The 24791-nt window shown below is 35.5% G+C and overlaps 1 protein-coding gene across 1 annotated transcript; it reads right to left on the bottom strand.

Moving 5' to 3' along the window:
• Positions 1-298: 298 nt before the first annotated feature.
• On the bottom strand, positions 299-11556 carry LOC128241425 (nicotinamidase-like). The gene is made up of 7 exons (XM_052958344.1): positions 11051-11556; positions 4864-4939; positions 4178-4385; positions 3480-3640; positions 2565-2718; positions 977-1063; positions 299-658 (listed from the first exon to the last, which is right to left on the bottom strand). Exons 1-7 carry the CDS (start codon positions 11068-11070, stop codon positions 531-533), a joined length of 834 nt encoding a protein of 277 aa, XP_052814304.1. The 5' UTR covers positions 11071-11556; the 3' UTR covers positions 299-530.
• Between the last annotated feature and the right edge of the window lie 13235 nt (positions 11557-24791).

The raw sequence follows: 24791 nt of genomic DNA, 5'->3' as shown, positions 1-24791 counted from the left end.
TTACTATTTATTAATAAAGTATATCGAATCTTAAATGCTCCCGATAAAATATATATACACTAATGTTCTACGCATTAAGAATGCTATCATTGTCATGATCATATTCAAATATAGATTGATGTTGCGGCCAATTAGTCGTTTTGCTAACCTATCAAGTGATATCTACCGAGGCCGCTTGTCAGAGAGGTTAGCTCAATTGTGTATTAACCGAAACAGAAGTTAATAATTACATACGAAATTATTTGCAAAAAAAACCCCATCTAATGTAGATTAAAATCTTTACATCCAGCCGGTTGAACATCTCATCGACGAACGTTTGCCACTGCCAATGCATTGGCATAAACTTGTGTTTTGATGGGGCAAAGAAAAACGCTTAACATTTATTTTTTAAAAGGCATATATATATTTATATACAAATAAAAACATATAGCATGTACATGTACAGAAAGCAATGCATATAATACATATCGACAAATACAATAACAATATTGAGTACTGTTTAACATAATCTTCAATTTAGTTTCTATCGGTTATTGAGAATTGTACGCTGAAATCGACAAAACAACACAGAATAACAGCGACAATGTGACTGACGGTACAGGAGCATTTGACCCAGAAATGACGTCATCAAGATCCGCCGACGTAATCACATGGACGCCTGAAATCATTTATACAAGTTAAGAACTCTCTCTATAATACACGGTAAACTTTTAAAAGACTTACTTTGGTAAATACTTGAGGACCAGTGCATCTGTCATATGGTTCGCTAGACTCTGTATAAAACATATTGAGGTATTTTTCGCAACGTTGTGTTAATTTTTTATACTTGCTAAAGCTCAATTTACACTAAGCAAAATATTGAAACTCTTACACTTAATTAATGATAATTTCAAATGTCAACTCAGATCGCCTAAAAAATTTATTAAAAAGGTCAATAGTATTACACTTAAACGAACGCTATGATACCGCGACCTACCTTTTGTTCTTAGGTCTTGGAGAACCCTGTCCACGTTTTCTTTGCTGACAGGTCGACAGGCATCAACCACTGTGTACGTCTCATAACCTGCAAGTATATAGAAGAGTATACTTTGTCAATAGTTGGTGCATGTGTTCATTGACAATAACCTTACCATCTATTGATAATGATGTTCAAATATAACCAAAGAACCTGGTTCTGTAGTCTTGTGACATGCTGTATCTCGTTATGTGTCTGTCTGGCATTCAACTTTGTACCTAGTCCATACATTTAAGGCTTCTGGGTTCGTCTCTGTAGTGGCGGACTTGAATGGCTATTGAATGTTTTGAAATGTTTTTTTTTTACTAGGGATGTTACTCGGTAAGCAAGTCTATGTGTTCGACAAGGTCGACCTTTGTGCATCGTATTCGGTGATGACGTTTTTCAAACTCTTTGATTTCGGAAATACCTCGGAAGACGTCTTTGATGTTCCCATGGAGCAATAAGTAAATACCAACAACACACTAACTTCAAATAGTTTAATGTATACCTTTATGCTATTGAATAATGATAAAACCAAATTAGCACAATGATTCAGACTGAAACTTCGATGTTATTAGAAACGCTTTGACGTCAACTATGATTTCAAATAATTGCGCGTCAGCAACGCATGGCCCGTTCCAAGAAAGTATTCAACATCTTTGAAGGTATGAAAAAAAATAAAAATCCCGGATGCAACACATCTGACCCGCGGTCACGCTGCGTCAGTCAGTAACTCGTCAGTCATTGTAACCAGCTTAAGCACGTACTTGGAATTCATCCTCACCAAAAATACATGACCGATACTCATTTCTCAAATAACGATACGAATATAATACAGTACTTAAAGCTTCAAGCTACCATTTAGACGATTGGGTGCGTCCTCTTCATTGCAGTTTATTTATCACTTCCCTTTTCAGAACGGTAACCGGTTGGAGGAGCTCCATATAAAACCCTTCCCTGAAACAACTTATTGCACGGTACGCTTGACGGTGGAAGAAATTAACACCTTACTTTTGTATTATATAAATAACTGATGACAGTGGATCAAGTAGTTCTAACTTGTGTTCGTTGGAAAACCGTGAACAGACGGGCTAACATCTGCCTGGAATTGCGGTGTTTGTTCGTTAGTGTGTTTGTTTGTTTGTTTGTTGGTTCGTTCATTCATTCGTTCGACCATCCTTTTGTTCGTTCGTTCGTTTAATTTATTCCCTTGTTCGTTAAGTCGTTCGATCCTTTTTTGTTTGTTTATTGAACATAAGAGAGCATTGTGTCACAGATTTCTGTCTTGAATTCTGACAAGGTAAAATATAACCATATATTATGCTAACGCTTATTATCATAAGAATATTCCGACGAACGGTTAACATTTGTTATTCTTCGAGTTTACATGATTTTGTTATACTATTAATTAGATCATACCATATCTAACCATACTACAGTTGAAGCTGTAGAGACAATCAAAGTAACCAAATGTTTCAGGAAGACCCGTGTAGATGCACGAGGTCCAGTGCTCAGCATAAACTGAAAGACACACACAGCTGAACATTTTACATGAAGAATCACTTACCCAGCGCCTGTCCGTCCTTGGAGGTATAGTAGACACAGAAATCTAGCGCGAGGCCGGTCACCAGGAGACGGGTGATTTTATTCTGTCTAAGGAGGCTATCAAGCTCTGTATGCGAAAACCCGCCATTGTCGAAGAAACCCGAGTACGAGTCGACCTAATAAGACCAATGGAGATTACCTTAATGGTTGTCGTTATAGTTTAAGGTTAAAGACAACTAATTCACGTGTTCATAGCCTTCAATGTTAAAAACGGAATGTTGATATGCGATGATTGTTCATTCAAATTACATGGCCTTACTGTCTAGCCTTTAACTCTTCAAAATAGAATCCTAAATGTGTGTGATATTAAAAAACATCTTCAAATCTACACCTTAGAATACCAAAGTATTTCTTTTAGCCATGCTGGTTTCCTCCGTTCTGTTTCCAACCTTTTTCTAAATATTTCTGCAATTCATAAGCCATATGATATTGGTATTTTATTTGTCTTCTTTCCATTTGTACATTTTTTGCAGCCAGACACTGTTATTATCAGCAATACAGTTAATATTATATAATGAATAAGCAAAAGCATCCGATTGAGAATACATTGTCCCTTTAAAAATCTCAGGTGTCCAGTCGGAGGTCGATCTTTTTGCCTGTCAGAATACTTTTTTTAAATACAATTTAATAAATACAATCCAAAATATCATTTTTATACTTCAGTCGAAGTCAATGTAGAAGTCGTTGGGACCTAATAATTCCAGGGAACGAACATTCAACATAATCGAAAAAAATCAAACCCAAAACATTCTAAAGACGTTCGGCATAACCAGAACTTCGAGAAAACAGTATCGAGTCTACGTTGTAACATTTATGTTTCTTTGTGTTTACGAATTACTTTTTTACTTATTGTTTAACCTGAATACTGTGAATATACCTGGCAGTTATAACCTTTTCTGACTACAATATCTCCAGGACGTTGCTTCAACTGTGAGCTAAGTTTGGCGTCCGTTGTGTTTATGACACAATGGTCCGGCCACAACGTCTGACTGATATTATAACTGGCGTCGCAGCTGCTATTATCTCGGCATAACGTCCCTAAAACATAATGCACTTTCTGAGATAGAGTTTGGGTGATATTGATATAACACTGGTTCATTTCTCATCTCCTTATGTTCAAACTTCATAAATGCATATCCCTCTGTTTACCGCCTTCCATAGAGTTTTCTGCAAGGTTGAATGTATTTGGCATTATTTTCTCTTTTGCATTCCCGGCATATGCTGGGAACATGAAAACAGCCGCTAATTGTGAAACAAATTTTCCGAAAATGTTTACTGCCATGGTATTATTAACCTGGTTCACGCAGTACTGTTTAGACCGATCTTGATACCCTTGTGCACTTCTAGTGCACTTCTAGTTCACTAAAATTGCATTTCGTATATACTAATGTAGTCTTTAGTTTGTTAATTATGTTAGTATTGAATATTTTGGTTCACTAAGATTCGCATTACTTTTTAGATTTAATATTAGTGATAAGAGCATTTCCTATCCCAGTTTTTTACTTCTTGTTATTTTATTTTGTTTTCTAATGGATGTACATAATGATGACATTGCGGTGCACAGGTTTCACCTACCATTATTTGTGTACTGCAGATCCATGGCTGTAAACGGCTGTTTCCCCTTATGTTGTGAAGCAAATGACACGTGATCAGCACAATGCCAATCTTGCGTAAACACCGTCAAGGAAATTTGGTCCTTGTACTTCAGCCGGATGTGCTGTATAACGGAAATGACGTCATCACCGTTCTCGACTGCAAGTGTTCCTCCTGAGAGGAAGCAGTTCTAGAAAAATAAAATTAACAGAATTCTTAATGAACAATGAGTTTTCTTCATTTCACCAAGTATATATCAACAGATATATTACACCTCATATACTTTTCTAAACCGATTTTAGATGTTACCCTTGGCTATTGACTGTACAAAGGTACTGCCAATGGAAAATATAATGTGAGGCAACAATTAATGCACATTCTAGGCAGAGTGATGTCAGTACTGTATAGTGCTGTGATGTTGAGCATATGTCGATACATAAAGAAAACGTCCAAAACTTTCAGTAAAATGGCACTCCCTTTGCCAAAATGTATCTTAGTGACACGTTGAAATCGGGGTAAAATGCAAAATACATTATTTATACGATAAGTTAGGGGTCATGTTCATAATTCACAATGGTATTGGCATTTTAGGACTTACTTGATTGTCTGCATTGTGTTATTATAGTTAATGTTCAAATTTACAATGGGATTTGCATTTAAAAACTTACTTGAACGTCGATAATTATCAGAGCGAGGTTCGACAGGACCGGACCAACAGCCGACAACAACATTAATAGGGCTAACCTGACAGAAACAAACTTTAAATTAGACATTTTGATGGTAGAATGTAGTCAAAATTAACTAAAAAACCCTACAAAAATGATATGAATACATATTTCCACCCTACTGGGCTTCCAAAGACTTTGAATTCATTTCATCATCCGATAAAGGCAAACTTTCGGAATACGTCTGATCTTACCACGTTTGTATTTGGTCAAATAAGGGTTTGGATGCGGAAAAAATTGGAATTTATGTCCATAGAAAGTGATATTTTGACAATGCAACTGTTAAAACATAAGTATAGGTATTACGATCTACGTGTCTTGAAAGCGTTATTTTCTGCACTGTAGTAAGCTTTGAGTGAAAAAAACATACTCAGCTTTTAAGATAATTGAGGACTATAAATTTGGTTTATTGGTTGCTGCACCATCAATGATGTCATTTATCGACGTCAAATTCATTTTATCAAAGTCCATTTTATCGCCATTAAACGTCATCACAAACATTGTTCGACATCTATTGAGCTCATCGACATTTAATTCAAAAATATACATTGATGTTAGTAAGTGCATATGTAGTGAAAATCCTAGGAAGAAAACGTCAGTAGACTCATGCCCGAACATCATGAAACGCTTTCTGTATTTCTCTGTCTCAACTTATTTCTACATACGTTATCATTACAATATTCAAAAAGGTTTTGTTATGTTGGCATATCCAACTGCACTTGTAAAGGTTTGACTTTATAAAGTCACCTGCCAACAATATGGCCTCAAATAAGAAAGGCTAAAAAAAGGGAAACAATGAGCTAATTGTTAAGAACTTTGTCATTTATGATAAACGACAACGTTGTTGACTTTAAGACATTAAAAATGGTTGATTTGCTTCTTTATTTAATAAAAAGTTAGTACAATTTAGACAGTTGTCTTAAATATTGCTTAAAATGCACCAGATGACAAGTGTATCCATTGACCTGTAAGATTTGAAAGATAACGAAGTCGACTTTAACAACTTGCTTAATTTTAACAAAGTTTTGAACAATCAGTCCAGTGAAGATATAATTATGTTTTATTCATAAATCCTCTTAGGCCTTGTTTCTTGTCACGAACATCAGATCCAACAGGGTCGTTAGGTAAGGATTCGTCTTAATTAACCTTTTGATTGGAAGTTGAATGTATTGTTAGACATAATAAGCACAGTAATATAAGCTCCTTGAATACGATAAAATGTTGATTCAATGATATTTGACACAACTTCTGATAATTTTGTTGGAAATATAACAATCTGTACTTTTCTACACAATTTCAAACATGACTTATCCAGGATGTAGAACCAATAAATAGCGAGGAATCACCCGCCTAACCAGAAATAGCAACATCCGCTACAGGCCAAAAATGTACGATGTTCGCAACGATTTGTTACGGTGGTATATGTCAATGTTATCCGATCGTTATTACGTGGCTAATAACCTGACAGATTTTAACCGTTAGCCTCTTGGCACTTTCTTTTGACAGCAAAGTTTGCGCAGCCATCAACCCAAAACCCTGATAATCTGCAAACATTGCCGTATGATCGCACTAAGACTGCAAGATGGCCGCCAAAGTTGCGAGCTGATAGAGGTCCTCTTAGAAAAAAAGGATTGAAAACGAGTCCGACAACCAAGAACACAAAAGGTGTTTTTGTCTAGAAGTGATAATGTACTGACTCCTCTAACTTCACTGACTTTCAGTTCTTTTCGATCCTTTATCGTCCCGCATCTGGAACATCGGTTTCTGGGTATATCTTATTGCTCCAGAAGTTTTCCCTATAAGTCCTAACATTTTTTACTTTACATTAATCTCAATATCAATTATAAAGAGTTTATATAGAGATTATTTTCTTTTACAAATATTTAACATCATAAGTTATACTGTTGTTTTTTCTTCTAAAGAAAACAGATTGCTGGACATGCTGGCATTACCTGCAGAAAGTGAGACCCTAAAACAACACTTGGCCAAATTGATTTAAATATTTGAAAAGTTACAGCAGAGAAAGACACATTCCACAAAGGCTGAGACGTAACAAGAAAAATAAAAAATGTATGTACTACACTGGTTTCAACAGTGAGCAATTCTCAACATTCTACAATTTTTGAGAGAGCCACCTAGAGTTCAAGAGTTGCCATTTCATGTGATGAAAAGTATTGGCTGCCAGAAGAGAATATCAATGGAAGATCAGCTGCTTCTTGTCATAACCAAATTAAGACGTTTGATTTTGTGCAAAGCGGGTATTTGTTTTCAATTTCTTACAAAATGAAAAAGCATTATTTAAACACTGGATACAATGCATGTTTTTTCGATGTTTATCGGTTACGATTTGGCCTCACCGTGTCATTATCGCGGAAATGATGCCTGAAAGTTTCAAAAAATAATTTCCTAATACGTTAGTTATTAATTATGGAACAGAAGTTTATATCCAACTAGTTCCATTAGGTGGGAAAGCTAATGCTATTAAGATTACAAGTCATGTAACACTGTAAAACATCTTGTCGGCATAAGACAAAGAGATGGCTTAGTGTTCGCATCAATGTCATTCACAGACTCAATTTCTGATTCAGATAAAGTTGAAAAGTGAATTTCTGGCCACTAATCAACTTTAGAAAAAAATGAGGGGAAGGATTGGTTTGGGATGACATATCATGGTATATATAGGTTTCAGGATATACGATCAAAAAGAGAAATTAGGTTTACAGCTGAACAATCTCCATTTTGCTCAAGTGGTGCTCAGATGAGCTCATTTGACATAAAATTGACAGTGAAAATTGCTCGACATAGATTTATTGTTGAACGGGTTATCGTCAGGATTAAATTGTACAAGATATTGAGTCCTCGCTTTGATTCAAACATTTTCAGTTCCATTGATCAAATTTTGGTTGTTTCTTGTTTTGCAACAAATTTTATGAATATTTTTATCAAGGAGTGATATGTTATTTGTACACGGCAAAAAACGTGTGCCTATACCTACATGGTAGACAAAAACTGAACCCAAAGGGGCGAGGCCATATATTGTGTAAACATGTAGGATTTATTTTCTGTATTTTCCTCAATGTGATACAATATCGAACTTGTCTTTAATATATTAACTACATTAATCCCATCCTTCTCAACTGTGATATTCCTAAATGTTAAGAATTAATTTTGTCCTTATTCATGTTGTTATTTTACAACATTGTAAATGAAATAAAAAAAAAAACATTGTTTTAATGTGTGATACTTTTGCCAAATTGTTATTGTATCTGTTGACTTCAAACTGGGCCATGACAAGGCGTTTCTTTTTTCAGCATTTGTTGGTCGCGAAATGACCACTTGGGAAACAGGCTCTGGGTTTACCCCCCCCCCCCCCCCCCGCCCCCATGATGTGTATCCAACCGCTGCTGCAGGCTGGTATAGGTAAGCATGGACGTAACGTCCTTGTTACCACGAAACGTCATCTGTTCTAAGGCTAAAATCGCCGGTAGTACATGCGAACATGTGCCATCATTCCCAATATGTCATCATAAGAATTTTCAAATATAAAGTAATTTTATACATGTATATATAGAACTTACAGAATTAAAACAAAGTTTCACACAGCATACAGCATCTTGTGTTTAAAGTAGGCAGGTTCTAGTTATCTTTACTATTTTAGTTTAATAGAATAACAATTAATAAAAATATGCCCTTTCTGGTATTTACATGGGGGGGGGGGGGGGCGTCAAGTAGATATTTATTCGAAGTGTCAACTTGCATAATGACTCCATGACAAACCAGATTTCCGTTGACTGTGATGTACTTCGCCTCGGATAACGACATATTTTAATCCACAAAAATAATTTTATGTCTTTAACGCGGCCTTTCTGTTTTCCAGCTGTATGCTAAGCTGATATTAATATCCCGGAGACCGAGGCGGTTTTGTTTAATCGCCATATTTGGTTAATGTTAGAAATGCTCTGAGTATCGCCCCCTGATTATCGGGGGAGTGGACTATCAAGCGATGGTGCAAGGTCAATTGTCCGGTTAAGCGATTAAAATTTGCTACGCTTTTTTTAGTTATAACAAACTTGTAATATTACAGTGCAGTTTTTAATGCTGCTCTTAATGTCATGTATGGTCAGGCTATTTTTTAAGTAGGATAGGTAGATCGGACTTTTTGCCTTTTTATGTTAACGTATTACTGCCGTATTGTCTTAATAAGACAGCGGCAATTGGTCTGGATTAACGTTAACAAGACTGCTCTATAAAAACAATTCACTCGCATTTTACTGACCGTTCCAAGGCGGTACCTAACAATCCTTGATAAACATACCTAGTTTTATAATATATATGCACTGTTTTGTTTGTTGAGTTTTGTGATGTTGCTCCAAGCTTTTTGTTTGTGATTTTATTGTTGTTGTTTTTGTTTTTGTTTTATGTCTTTGGCGTTTACACTATTCCATTAAACGGGGTTTATGTTTGAACATTTGGCTACTGAGCTTGTTTCTGTAGTTGTTCACATAAGTATTAAAGCTGCACTCTCAAAGATTCATTGTTTTACCAACCTTTTTATTTGTTTGTCTTGGAATTAGCAAATTTTAGCGTAAATGTCTGCAAAACCAGTGATGAAAGACTGCTGACAAAAAATCAGATCGCAGATTTTCATATTTCCATTCCAAATTTAATGTTCTATGGCGACACCGTTACTAACGGTTTAAGAAAAATGCATAAAACATCGCTTTTGGAGCGGAAATATGAAAATCTACGATCTGACATTTTGTCATCAGTCTTTTATCACTGGTTTGCAGATATGTACGCAAAGATTTGCTTGTTCCAAGACAAAAATAAAAAAAAAGTTGTCCAAATGTTCAATCTGTGAGAGTGCAGCTTTAAGGAAGAAACTTCTGAAAGATGTATCCAAGAGAAGAAAAAATATCAAAACTCAATAACAAAATTTGGTCGGCTCTGAAACCATAGTGCAGGTCGGAAATAAATGTTAAAACTCAATAACCAAATTTGGTCGGCTCTGAAAACATAGTGCAGGTCGGAAAAAATTGTTAAAACTCAATAACAAAATTTGGTCGGCTCCAAAAACAAACATAATGCAGGTCGGAAAAAATGTTAAAACTCAATAACAAAATTTGATCGGCTCTGAAAACATAGTGCAGGTCGGAAAAAAAAAATACGCGTTACTTATGCTTTTCTTCACACTCACCTTTTTTTGGAAATTATTAGTGATGCAACGTTTTCTTTATTCTTGACAACTTACAACGTATTATGAACTATTGGTAATATTTAAACGTCTTATTATCATCTGCATGCATGGGTTTCATATCAATTGGTTATGATTTATTGTATTTTTTTTTTCAAAACATTGCATGTTCTCTCATTGCATTACCCTATGTAAATTTCAAGGTAGCCGACTCTTTAAAAATCTCGTTCTATACACATGCATTCTTTATTTTGAAATAGGAGTGTAAAATCTCGTTTAAATCTTATAAATACAAATATTCAAGATCAAGTTGCAAATTGTAATCCAAACGAATGCATTCCTTATTTATAAAGTGTGCAGACTAATTTTTGTTATTTCCGTATGCGAATAACCAGGCGCCAGATTGTTGCAAATAAATATCTACACAAATGCATTCTTTATCCTATGAAAAACTGCATACTCATTTTTGATATATCCAGGCGCAATACAGTTACAAATTTTAATCTACACACAGCAGTCTGTTTTTAAACAATGGAATATATATCATCTTTAACGTATATGTGCAAACAAATCAGCAGTCTAATTATAATGCAAAACACACACCCAAAAGATCATTGCATGCGCATATATATTTCAAAAATAACATTATAACAGAGATTCAAATCTGAGATATTCTTTCAGACGTTAATTCAACAGGTATTAAATGAAACTATGATTAAAAATCATAAATACAAATTAAGTTACTTAATTCTATAAGCACTTGAATCCGCAAATAAAACATCATAGTAGTCATTATTCAAAGTTTGTTAAATTTAAACTGGGAATATCCATCGCCAACCACTTAACAAAACCCGAAATTTCATGGTTATTAAGGTTTGTGTCATGTTTTTGTTTTTTTTATTCATTTATCTTAAAATGTAATTTAAAATCACTTACATTATGTTCACAATCTCCATATAAAACACTGTAACATTGAGTATTTCACCAGCACATCAATCTCGGTTTAAGTTTAATTTCCCTTTTACATATCTCTATCTCTCAGATATTCAGCGACGCAATAGCAGGATTATTCTCATACTCTTAGTTTAAATGTATGTTCTGTACGTTTCATATGTATACTACTCAAATAAAGATTCGGCTCGCCTACGTAATCAACTAAACTCATGGCCGTTTGAAAGCATTCGAATTTAAGGGTGCAGAATAAATCTATTCGGAACTCCTCGGTCATTTTCCACCAAACACGGCATCAGATGTTTGCCGGTACATCAGTTAACGTGTTTGTTGTATATTTTGAATTAAATTGAATGCCGGTTAAGTGTGTAATTGCATTAATAATTAAGGTTTCCAAGATTGAGGTCATTAAGTGTAACTGCTAATTTGATATTACTACTTGCAATTTAGTTAAACGTTAGGATTTCTGAGATTGTAAACAGTCCGTATACATCCGAGGTTGTTTTCGATGGAAATTGCCGAGGTGTTCCGAATGGCATAAAGATTAAAGTTAACAAAACAAATCAAAGCACTGAAAGTGCTGACGGAAGGTGCCACATTTTGAAAAGCTGCAAAGAAGAACCACTTCCTTTGTCAATTACAAAGGAAATGTAATGAAGTGTTTACTTGATATTAAACAATGTCAAACATAACAGGCGATAATGATGTACTTAAACAGTGTTTGCTAAAATAGGTTTAAAAGTATGGTATGTGTAAACATTTGATATGACAAAAGATTCATTGTAATGTGTATTAAAGAACAGATGGTGATTAGTGAGTTGCATTGATATGTTACAAGGTAGTCACAGGGTACTAAGTCGTTATAGATATTTATGGATAATTTTAACTTTTAATTATCATTGATCATGTTGAAGAAAATGAAATCCAACAATCTATGCTCACATAAGCTTGGAATCATCGTGAAAATGTTTCTAACAAAAGAGGTTTATAAATTCATTTTGTGGAAAACGGTGGGTAATTAAAGCTGCACTCTCATAGATATACCATTTTTACAACCTTTTTAGTTTTCGTCTTAGAAAGAGCAATATTTTGCGCAAATATCTGCAAACCATTGATATAGGATTGCTTACAAAAAATCAGATCTTTGATTTTCATATTTCAAATTAATGTTTAATAGCTTAAAACCGTTACTAACGGTTTATGAAAAATGCATAAAACATCAATATTTGAACTTAAATATAAAAATCTTCGTTTAATCTGTGAGAGTACAGCTTTAAAGCAACTCACTGCAATAGAGGATTTCTTAACAAGATGGAATTATTTGCTAACAGTTGAATAGATATGGCTCTGGATTGCACATGCTTATAGGAAATTCACGTAGGGTCAGTTTTATTGTGATAATGGACGTAGATGTTGTTTAGCATAAAAGCTATAACGATCATCGATAAGCTTAACATTGATGTGTGTTCATCGATAAGCTTAACATTGATGTGTGATCATCGATAAGCTTAACATTGATGTGTGATCATCGATAAGCTTAACATTGATGTGTGTTCATTTGTTTCTTCGCAATAATAAGTAATAAATGTAAAATAAAATCTTAGGGAAAACTTAATTTTTGAATACTTTATAGGATGCATATGACTTTGATCTGATCTGGGTTTCTGACTTCGGTCAAGTGTTTTGTTTTTTTTCTGTAGAAGCTAAATTATACACTCAGTTTTCATTTTCGTAAAAAAAAACACCCTTTGGTAAAATCGTACATTTTTTTTAAAGTTTCAGCAGGAAGCAATCTTTTTCTGTATCTTATCTATAACTGGAGAAAAGGTATATTGGACATTTTACTATATTTCAATGTAAGTAAATAGAAAACCTGGGATCCTATGACGGGGTAATGTTTTACCCCTAGGACATAATTTGAACAATCCTGGTTAAGGACGACTACATGTGGCTGTTAACCATATATTTATGGTCTGTGACTTGCAGTTTTAGAGATGGATACTTTCAAAGAGTTTACTACATAAGCGTAAGGAAAGCAATGTCCCCTTAGCCGGTGCAAGATTTGACACCAGAGACATAATTTGAACACTTTTTGTAAAGGGCCACTACTGGAGGCTACAATTCAATTTGAATGGGACTAGCTTATAGGGTTTCGAAACAAATATGTTTTACGTTATTATATGTTGACTCCAATAAACGGACGCCGGAAAAATCCACATTGTTAAACTCTGATAGTTCACGTATACTTTAGACAGAAGCCTCTTTAAGGATGTCATATCTTTTCATGCATCAGCCTTGAAGAATTAGATAAGGCTAATTAAACTCTCCAAGGGTAACAGTACTTCACAATTCTGTGCTGTGTTAGATCTCCATCGTCGTGATCTATCCGAAACTCCTCTATGCATCTGCAGTGCTACTGAAACTCCCACTCACTACCTTATCAGTGTCCGAGATATCAAGACATCCGTCCTCTATACTTTTCTGACTTACCCTGTGCAACAACAGCTAACAACCTCCTGTATGGCAATGACAATCTTTCACAAGAAGAAAACAGATTTCTCTATACACGAGTCCAAAACTTTATTTCTGCAACCAAATGGTTTGACGTGTGGTGCTGTGAGCGTGGTGCGGGCTCACCTTTAATTACGGACAGCTAGTATGCACACTCACATAAAATTATTTTTTGTATAACTCACCACGTTTCTGCTACTGAGCATGCTTTTGTAATTTTGCGACACATTCTAGTTAGTAACGGTTTAAGCCATAAAACTTTAATTTTCTGATCTTTTGTCAGTATTTTTTTATCGTTCCTTTGCAGATATTTACGCAAAAATTTGTTTTTTCCAAAGACAAAAAAAAAAAAAAATGGTTTATCTGTAAGAGTGCACCTTTAAATAGTAAATTTTTGAATAAAAGGTAACTCTAGGATGCTTATATAAAAATCATTTTGTGGTTAATAAATTGCTTAAAACTAATTTAAACAAAAATTCATCATAGTCCGAATTTTTGTGAAACAGATATAAGGAGGATTATCCAATCGTGAATATCATTATAAACATCGAATGAGCGAACTCGTATGTATGTGTGCGCTCATTGGCCTGACGCCCACGTCCTATTTTCTTACAACATGCTATGAATGAAAAGTACTTTTAAATCGTGACATTTCAACTGTGGATATACTGAATTGAAGTTATATACTTTGTATATTCGTTTTGCTCTATTTTAATACAGGATTAGATAGATTAATTAATTAATTTTAGTGTCTTAATTAATTTTAGTGTCTTAATTGATTTTGAACTAACATTCTCTGTCAGTAATTTGCATACTGCAAAACATAATGCGTGCATATGTTAAGGTAGTGATTTTGAAATTAATCTGAAACCCAACGCATATTATTATAATTTCAAAAGAGAACAATGACCGGGGTTTAACGATCTTTTGAAATATTAGACAACATATAAGAAATAAATAATGACTGCATGCGTGAACGTATTTATTTTGTAATTAATCTGGTATCTAATGCTCATTTGATATTTGCATAAGAAAAATAATGTTAAAGGTTTCACGCTCTTTTGAAATATTAGACTATAAAAGAAGAAGTCGTTCTGAATACATGCATAGACTAACCAAAATGTGCTTAAATATGATTAAACAAGTTATAACAACTAAGTATCCGTCCTTTTTACCGTAAAAAAACGTTGTATTATTCTGTATTTATATTTTCGCACGGTTTATCTGTATATGACTTTATATCCTGTTGTTGACCATTGCTATGATTTACGTACTTTAGTGAAAGAAAAATATCAGTTTTAATTTTAGAATATATAAATTCAAAATACATATAAGACAGCTTTAATCATGCTAGGAAGGTGAGTTTTCACACATAAAGCAGTTTTTGGCTTTATGTAAAGAATGGTCAAACCGAAACATTCTGACAAAACACTATTTTTCTCGGAACGTTTCTGTATTGTACACTGTGTTTAGATTGACAACATGAAAAGGAATTAATGTGTAATTTCTATCCAAATATTTGTATCAATTGCTAGGTCAATTTAAAGATATTGACGAGTTTTGGAAGGTGGACAGATAATTTCAGATTTGTACCAAACCCGGCAAATCACTTGTGGTTTGTGTGTGTCGCATGTATTAAGCCAAAGAGTGCCGATTCAATCATGATATCACTGCAACTATCGGATCAGTGTCGCCATTTTGTAAAATTGGCCATTCCATAGAAAGTTTCAAAATGGTTGGGAATTTCGGATGGTAAGTCACTTGGCGTGTTTCAATGTGAAATACATGGCCTTTGAATTTCTCGGATTTGCTTAATAAACTTTATAAAATAACCTATCATGAAAAAGGATTTAAGACGATTTTTATTCATGCACATTTAGTCTTTCAAATAGCATCACATATTGATAATATCACTATTCCAAACTTCCTGTAACCGTTTATCGCACACGCAAGAACCTATTCAACCCACTGACTTAACCAGAGATCCTTCAATATAATAGGATCACTAGACATATATAATCACAATTGGATCTTTGGTTAAATACAAAATATACTGCATGGTGTATGCATATGGTAACCTGATACGTAAAGGTCAATAACCCAGGATAAATTAGCTCGATGCAGACGATATCGTGTTTGTTTTTAAACGCCTTGGTTGTCTTTTTGCTGGCATTTGTTACAGTTTCACCATCTGCAATATCTTGGCAATAAACACACAAAAATGATGAATTATTTACTAACTCAAATATGCCTACCTATGAAAGATGAATTTCATTTTGTTCTGGTGCGATAGTTATAAAGATATCAGGAAAAATATATAAACAACTACTTTTAGCGTATTCCAAGTTTCTTTAAATGTATGCAATTGATAAATAGTGAAAGTTCAGTCGAATTTAAAAAATCTTGCCACATTTACTTACAAGGCTTTTGAAATAAGACACCATTTAGTATATGACTGACGTGCTTTTACCTATATGTTTTAAGGATCAATAGGTCAAAGGTCAATGTCACCGTGACCTTGAGGTGAAGAAACGCTTTCCGCTCAATAAATAAAAATCCTTTGGGTCCAGGAACTTCATACTTAGTATGCAAATTGATCATTACTAGAAGATGACCCCAATTGGTTTAAGGAACAAAAGGTCAAGGTTACCTTCAGGTAAAAAACGATATGTCGGCGGTGACCTTAACCTTAAAAATGGTTTCTGCTCAATAACTAATGAACGCGTGTACCCAGGAACTCAATACTTGGTATGCTAGTTGGTTATGACTAGAAGATAATTTCTATTGATTTTGAGATCAGTAGGTCAAAGGGCAAGGTCACCCTGACCTTGAGGTGAAGAAACGGTTTCCGCTCAATAACTACAGAACGCTTGCAACCAGAAAATTCATACTTTGTATGCTAGTTGGTTGTGACTAGTAGATGAACCCTATTGATTTTGAGATCACTAGGTCATAGGCCAAGCTCACCCTGACCTTGAGGTGAAGAAACGGTTACCGCTCAGTAACTAAAGAACGCTTGCATCCAGGAACTTCATACTTGGTATGCAAGTTGGTCATGACTAGAAGATGGCCCCTATTGATTTTTTATCAGTCCGTTAGTCAGTCAGTCAGTCCGTCAGTCTGTACGTCACAATTTGATTCCGCTTAATAAATAAAGAACACTTGCACCCAGAAACTTCATACTTGGTATGCTAGTCAGTAATGACTAGTAGATTACCCCTATTGATTTTGAGATCAGTGGGTCAAAGATCAAGGTTGACGTGACCTTGAGGTGAAGAAACAGTTACCGCTCAGTAACTTAAGAACACTTGCACCCAAGAACTTAATACTTGGTATGAAAGTTTGTCATGTAGATGATCCCTATTAATGTTGTGATCAGTAGGTCAAAGGTCAAGGTCAAGATGACCTTGAGCTGAAAAATGGTTTCTGGTCATATAGTTCTCAGCGTTACATCGTATAGCGGAGAACAATTGTCTCAAAATAGCCTGTTTTAAAACTGGTTTGGTCAGTTGTGTAGGTGGCGCTATAAAGCGCGGGAAATGACGTCGTTAGGCGGGTAAAGTGGGCTTTGGTCATTTCTACCGAGACTGCTGTTCGGGCAACATCAAACTTGAAGTCGTTGTTTTGTTTTCGTAGAAAGTATTTTACTTACAATGGACGGCTCTGATGTAAATGACTTGATAGAAGCAAGGCTGACACAGCATAAGAACGATATGCTAGAGCAGATAGGGAACATGTTTAAGCTAAGTACCACTTCTCATTCACAAGAATTGTCGAAAATCAGTAGGATCATTTCTACGGAAACTCCAAAGTTCAAACGCAAATCGAACGAGGAGCAATATAAGATTAATGGAAAGGTTTTAAGGACGCTAGAAAATGCAGTTAACACAGAGGATCAGATAGAGTCAAAAACTTTCATCAAAGAAGGTATTATATCTCTTTACCGATATCTTGAATTTTAGGTTTACAGTTAAACGATCTAATAACATGCTCAAAATACTCGAAATCATGAGCTAAACAGCATGACACGTTATAGTAATAAGTACATGGCAGTGAGAGGTTTAGGATTGTGTAAAATACAAATACAAAGTAAGACATTAAACGTACATTTAGTAATATTATTGAAGTGTTTATTTATAATTGAAACAGAAATTACAGGGCACGTGTTTAATAAGGATTATAGTTTTATTATCGTATAATCTAATAGGCGCATTATCTTTGGAACAGATAAAGAAAGTACACTCATATTTTTTTTCTTTAGCCATGGAGATGCTATCGCACCGTCAAAAATTGGTGATGCTAGCTGATTCGAGCGAGCTTGGTTGGCGCGTAGTTCATGAGTACGAGTCTAACCCGTTGGCAGAGGATTCGGAGGACGAAAAGAGGATCTTGAAGGCCGAATCTCGCGCGTCCCGGAAGTTTAAGAGAGAGGGGCCGTAAGACACGTGGGCGTTTTCATCCCTTTCAACGAGGTGCCGGAAGAGCAGTTCAAAGGGCTCAACCTGCGAGCATACCTCCAGCAACATCAACGAAGCCTGGGTTGTGCTTCAACTGTGGGAAGGCCGGTCATTGGAGGCTAGAGTGTCCTAGCAGTTCAAGATGTGTATTGGTTATTGTTGTTTTAGTAGTGTAGAAATGCAGCAGTTCGAGGAAGCTGCAGATACACAACAGCTCGAAGAAGCTGTCGATATAACACCGCTCGAGGTAACGGTGGACTACTCACAGTTTGAGAAGGCTAGAGAAGTCAGAGAGGAAAGTTCTCAAAAGATTGACACTCACTCCGCGGAATCACCTGCTGGTAGGCTTAAAACACATGTTTCGAAATGGCGAGAGGTTTCTGATAATTCTTACATAATAAATGTCATAGAGCAAGGCTACAAATTACCATTCAAAACCCTACCTAAAGAGGCGGAATTAAAAAGCAATAAGTCTGCACTTGAAAACAAAGATTTTGTAAGCAAAGAAATACAATGTTTGTTAGACAAGGGGGTGGTGTTTAAGACGAACGAAAAACCTATGGTCGTAAACCCACTGACTGTAGCGTATGGGAAGTCAGGAAAACCCAGGTTAGTGCTAGACTGTGGACATATAAACCCTCATTTACATTTGTTTAGAGTCAAGTTCGAGGACATAAATGTAGCATATGAGCTTTTCAAACCTGGAACATATGTGTACATGTACGACCTCAAAAGTGTCTACCATCACATTGACATATTCGAACCACATAGGTCGTTTTTGGGGTTCGCCTGGGAAATTAATGGTAAAACGGAATATTTTGCATATGGTTCCTTGCCATTTGGTGTATCCGTTGCTGGTCACATATTCACTAAGGTCTTACGGGTCGTAGTAAATTTTCTGAGGTCAAAAGGACACAAGGTCATTATGTTTTTAGATGACGGCATCGGCGGAAAGGAAACATTCTCAGAAGCTCTAGAATCGAGCCATTATGTTGAGCAATCTCTGATTGATTTTGGTTTCTTGTTGGCAAACGAAAAATGTAATTGGCTGCCTAGTCTTAAGGCAGAGTGGCTCGGATATTTTATCAACTTTGATATAAACAGATTTTTTATACAGACGCATAGGATTGAAAAACTAGAACATATTTTACAAAAGGAATTAGACATTGTCTTAAAAGATAAATGTAGTGTGATACAGGCCAGGTTATTAGCTTCAGTTATTGGTCAAATAATTTCTTTGCAATTTGTTGTTGGCAAGAAAGTTCGTATGATTACCAGGTTCATGTACAATTGATTAGTCACCAGGGCAAGCTGGAATTCGCCAGTATTGGTGTCACAAAAAGCCATTGAAGAGCTTATATTTTGGAAGGATAACGTGCGTATCCTTAATGATTCTGGACAAAGCTTGACGTCTGTAACTGTATCTCAGTTTGCAGTATTTTGTGACGCTAGCGCTGATGGATACGGCGGTTATATAGAGAGAACGGGTCTTGATAATAAAGGACTCCCGGAGGTGGGCCCATTGCGTCCGGAAGTAGGCGGACATTCCCATGTAAATGGTATTTTAGAAACAGAAGTTAGTCTTAGAACGCAGACTGCATCTATTAGGTTTTCATTGGGCGCGAGCAATATTATGTCATTGGGTGGTGAGGGAATATCTGCTCCCCCGGAAGTTGGCAGTAAGTTGGTCGGGGTTACTAAACAGAAGTGTCATAAGACATATACTTGTAATCAAACTACAGAAGTTGGAGGTAAGTCACCCCTGGTAGTGGGTAGAAAGTCGTCCCCGGAAGTGGGCCGTATGTCGTTTCCGGAAGTAGGCAGTAAGTCGCCCCCGGAAGTAAGAAGTAAGTCGCCCCCGGAAGTGGGCAGTAAGTCGCCCCCGGAAGTGGGCAGTCAGTCGCCCCCGGAAGTGGGCAGTAAGTTGCTCCCGGAAGCGAGCAGTGTGTCATGTCTAGAAGTAGGGCATTTCGCAGTTGGTAATGCTGAGTTGTCCCTTGTAGAGAAAAAATGTTCACTCCAGGAAAAGGGTAATATATTTTTTCAAAAAGAGATTAAGCTACACGGTCATAAAACTAGAACGAAGGGTAGATCACTCCCGGAAGAGAGCGGACTAAGTAAACAAGAATCTGAAAGGTTTGATTTTTCAAAAGCTTTGGCTTTGAATGATTCAGTTGTAGTCGGTACGTGGTCAGAGTCAGAACGGCAAAAAAGTTCTACATGGAGAGAAATTGAGGCTGTCAGACGGGTAATGGTAAGTCAAGTGGACATAATTAGGGATAAAACTGTAAAAGTTTATTCAGATAATAAGAACGTACAGTCTATTTTGCAAAATGGTAGCAAAAAAGAGGATTTACATTTAATCGCATCTGATATTTTTCATTTTTGTGAGAAAAATTATGTTTCGATAGAACCAGAATGGATTCCAAGGAATGATAATTGTCAAGCAGATTTTTTAAGCAGATGTGGAGACTGTGACGACTGGTTTTTATCAAAAACGTGGTTCTGTTATTTTGACAATCTTTGGGGAAAATACGAAGTAGATAGATTTGCTTCTTCCTACAATAAACAATGTAAGCGATTCAATTCAAGATGGTGGGTTCCTGGAACGGAAGGTATTGATGCCTTCAGTCAATCTTGGAAAGGATCTAACAATTGGCTTGTACCTCCACCAAGATTGGCCGTAAAGTGTATTTCAAAGATTGAAAAGGAGAATGCGGAATGTACGCTGGTGGTGCCGCTTTGGGTGTCGGCACCATTTTGGCCTTGTCTTTTACAAAAAGAAGGCATATTTAAAAGTTATATACGAGAATACAAGGTTTTACCAAAACATGGAGTGATTGGCAACGGAAAGGGTAATAACGGTGTTTTCAGTAAGAATCCGTTACCTTTTCATATGATTGCTCTTAAGACAAAGTTTGTATAAGATAGATGTTCATACATTGATTATTTTGACAGATCCTGGTCTGAAAGCAACAATTCAGCAACAGATAAAAGAGGTCGGCATAGACATTAGCAAATCGGATGATATCGCTGGAAAGATGGCAAGCTATGTATTACAATCGAGGGCGCCGTCTACAACGGAGAAGTATAGTGGTTGTTTCAAAAGTTTTGAAAAGTTTTGTGATTCAATGCATTTATCATGCCGACCAGCGAATGCTATGTCCGTGGCAATATACATATCTCCTATGCTTGATAATGGAAAATCTGTCATTTCTTCGGCAATTTATGCCATTAAATGGATTCAGTCTATACACGGATTGGCAGATCCTACGGATAGCAGTTTTGTGAAACATTTATGTGATGCCGCAAAAAGACTACGTTCTAAACCTAAGAATAAGAAAGATGTTGTAGATTCCACAATGCTCATAGATGTGTGAACTTTAATGGAGAAAGACATGTCACTAACAAATGTAAGAGATTTAGCAATGATATTACTGTGCTATGCTGGATTTTTGCGTTATAACGAAATGAGCAACCTCCGTTGTTCGGACGTGAATTTTCAAACTGATCATATAGTGCTCAAGATAAGATTAAGAAAAACTGACATTTATAGGGAGGGAAGGGAGGTTTTGATAGCTAAAGGTAGCACAATTGCTTGTCCATATATCATGTTACAACGTTATATGAATTTGGCAGGACTTGATGAAACTTCAGATGAATTTTTATTCAAACCCGTCTTAAAATCAAAGGCCTCTTTTCGATTAATAACTAAAAACAAAAAGATCAGTTACACTAGGGCCAAGGAATGTATTGTTTCAAAATTATCATTGGTAGCACCAAATCTCAAGCTGGGTACGCATACTTTACGAGCTAGCGGTGCTACATCCGCAGCAAACGCGGATGGTATATCTGATAGATGTATAAAGAGGCACGGTAGATGGAAAACTGACCAGGCAAAGGACGGTTATATAAAGGATTCATTAGACAAGAAATTATTGATAACAAAATCATTAAAGTTATGAAATGGTAATAATATGTTATGAAGAATCACGAAAATATAAAAAACTCTTCTAAATTTGCTAAAAGATCTATAAACTAGTCTCGTCAGCATAAACGGTGTTTGTTTTGGTAAGGGTGAGTTGAGACATATAGTTCTCAGCGTTACATCGTATAGCGGAGAACAATTGTCTCAAAATAGCCTGTTTAAAAACTGGTTTGGTCAGTTGTGTAGGTGGCGCTATAAAGCGCGGGAAATGACGTAGTTAGGCGGGTGGGCTTTGGTCATTTCTACCGAGACTGCTGTTCGGGCAACATCAAACTTGAATTATATTTTCGTGATGAACATGTTATTTGGTGAAAATTATATTATTTCACAATATAACCGCAATGAGATTGTATGTACAATTAAATAATATTTTTGAATTTGTATAAAGGAGCATGTTGAGATATATTCGTTGTCTCATATTTGGAGGGTTAGTCTGAGAAACACTAAACGTGTTTCGAGCATTGTTACGAATACAGGTTTCCTCGCACATTTAAAAAGATAAGCGAGGTTTTCCTGGACGGCCAGTATCCCAGAGAATAATATTCGATCTTATCTTTTTACATACGTGACTGATTCAGAAACATATGTTTTTCGATAGGATTGTGACATGCTCAGTTTGGGGGTGATATATGTATACTTATGTACATGTTATAACGTTATAACGTTATGTATGAAAACACGTAAAAAATGATAGTATAGTTTTATATACACGCAAAGAAGTTAATAATAGTTGTAGTACACTCTTGTGTTTGGATTTTTGTTGTTGCCATCCCCTTGTATCTGTTGTTGCCACAAATAAACTAGTCTCGTCAGCATAAACGGTGTTTGTTTTGGTAAGGGTGAGTTGAGACAATCATTTAATAACGCTTGCACCAAGGAACTTCATACAATGCAAACTTTGTTTACATTTTCCAAGATTAATCAACAACACTTTTTTTCTCTTCACTATCTAATACGGGTGAATAAACTAAACTTCACTGTTGATTCGTCTCCAGTCCAAAATTACAAATTTCATCTCCATCATTTTTTTTCTCAGCTACGACCACACAATAGAGGAGACAAGCGCTTTTTCAAAAGAGCAATCTCTAGTTATACTTTGTTGTTAATTCTGCTTTGCTATGGCTCTTGTCAGATTTGTTTGCATAATAATAAAGTCTTCTATGACACGCCCGTTTGAAATTATATATGAATGGCCGAGTTATTAATTAAAATATTAAATAATCGCACATTCTTTTGTAATTGTTAAACGATGCGATGAAACATTTTGAAACACAGCAAACACAATAGTGTTAAAGGGACTAGCCACCAAATGCAACCACTAGATATATTAAAACTTATGCAACCTTTTCTTTAAATTTAAATTATTTTTGGCGCCATTTTCTGGTTTTAAGTATTTTGTTTTGATCATGGGAGGTAACTACAATAGACTTTAAAAGAACTTCTTAAAGTTGATATTTTCACGCCTTATTTTGCAGCGAATATATTTTCACTGTTGTAATTTCACTGATAAAACCCCATATTTCATTGAAAAACATGATAAAATTACATATCCGTTCTATCAAAAGCGTTATTTAAGAGTTGAGGTCAATTGCTATTATAACATCGGTTGTGACCACTGGTGACCTATGTGAGAACACTTCTAGTCACGTGAATACACACCCTGATCTGGAGTGCTCCATACATCTGACAATTGGATAAATGGTGTAAACAAAGATATTGCTTTATATTATATTTCTTATTCTATTTTACCTTAGATTTTTAATTTAAATATTTTGCAAACAAAATTATCATATTTCTACTGGTATTTTCATAAAATATTTTAACTGAGAGCTAAATTATAATTACCTAAACCTAAGGGAGATAATAAGACAATTGCTATTGACAATTTAAATTGCCGATTCACTTTACAACAATGAACATTTTTAGTTTTATTTTAGAAACAGGATTTTTATTTTTGTGAAAGGAAAAATGTTCAGTATTTCTCCAGATATCTATCAAGTCAAAAAGCTCAAAAAGAGTCCGGAATTAGGCAACTGGCCGGAACAGTTTACAAAGCGCTAAAACAGTTTGCTCCTCCCATTTATCTACCTTATTATTATATAATAGGCGAAAAGTCGAGTGCGTGATTCCATTGGTATTTCCCATAAACTTCTGTTTAATAAAGCATCATGTGAACCCCGGGGCTTTATCAACATTATCTGAGACTCTATCATAGATTTATATGCACTTTTCTTTGTCTCTAATTATTTGACAGTAAGTGGTATTGGGCCAGTATTTAATATTGATCTTATCCTTATCCTTAGACATGACTCAGTGATTCCGTTCAGCCTGTTAGACTATAATGTTATTAATTAGGTGATTTCACATTGGCCTAGTTATTTGTCCGAGGTTAGCTGTATTTGCCTGAGCCCGAAAGGTGAAGGCAAATACAGCTGACCGAGGACAAATAACTAGGCCAATGTGAAATCACTCATATTAGGCGAGTTTTGTTGATATTGGCCGAGTTTGGTCGATATTGAGCGAATTCTGGCATATGTTGTCTTCAATTGTCTGGTATTTATACCGCAGTTGTGTCTGTATCTCGTCAAATACGTTATAGTTGATTAATAAAGCTACATATAAAGGTCAATCAACACACTTAGTACAATTAAAGTTGATTATTGAATACGGCCCCAGGGCCAGTATTTAATATTGATCTTATCCTTATCCATAGACATGCCGTAGTGATTGCATGCAGGTCGGCTAAATATATAGGCCAATCAAAACACTT

Source organism: Mya arenaria, chromosome 7 (assembly GCF_026914265.1).
Source record: "Mya arenaria isolate MELC-2E11 chromosome 7, ASM2691426v1".
Classification (NCBI taxonomy): Eukaryota; Metazoa; Mollusca; class Bivalvia; order Myida; family Myidae; genus Mya; species Mya arenaria.
This window is presented reverse-complemented; position numbering and strand designations above follow the sequence as displayed.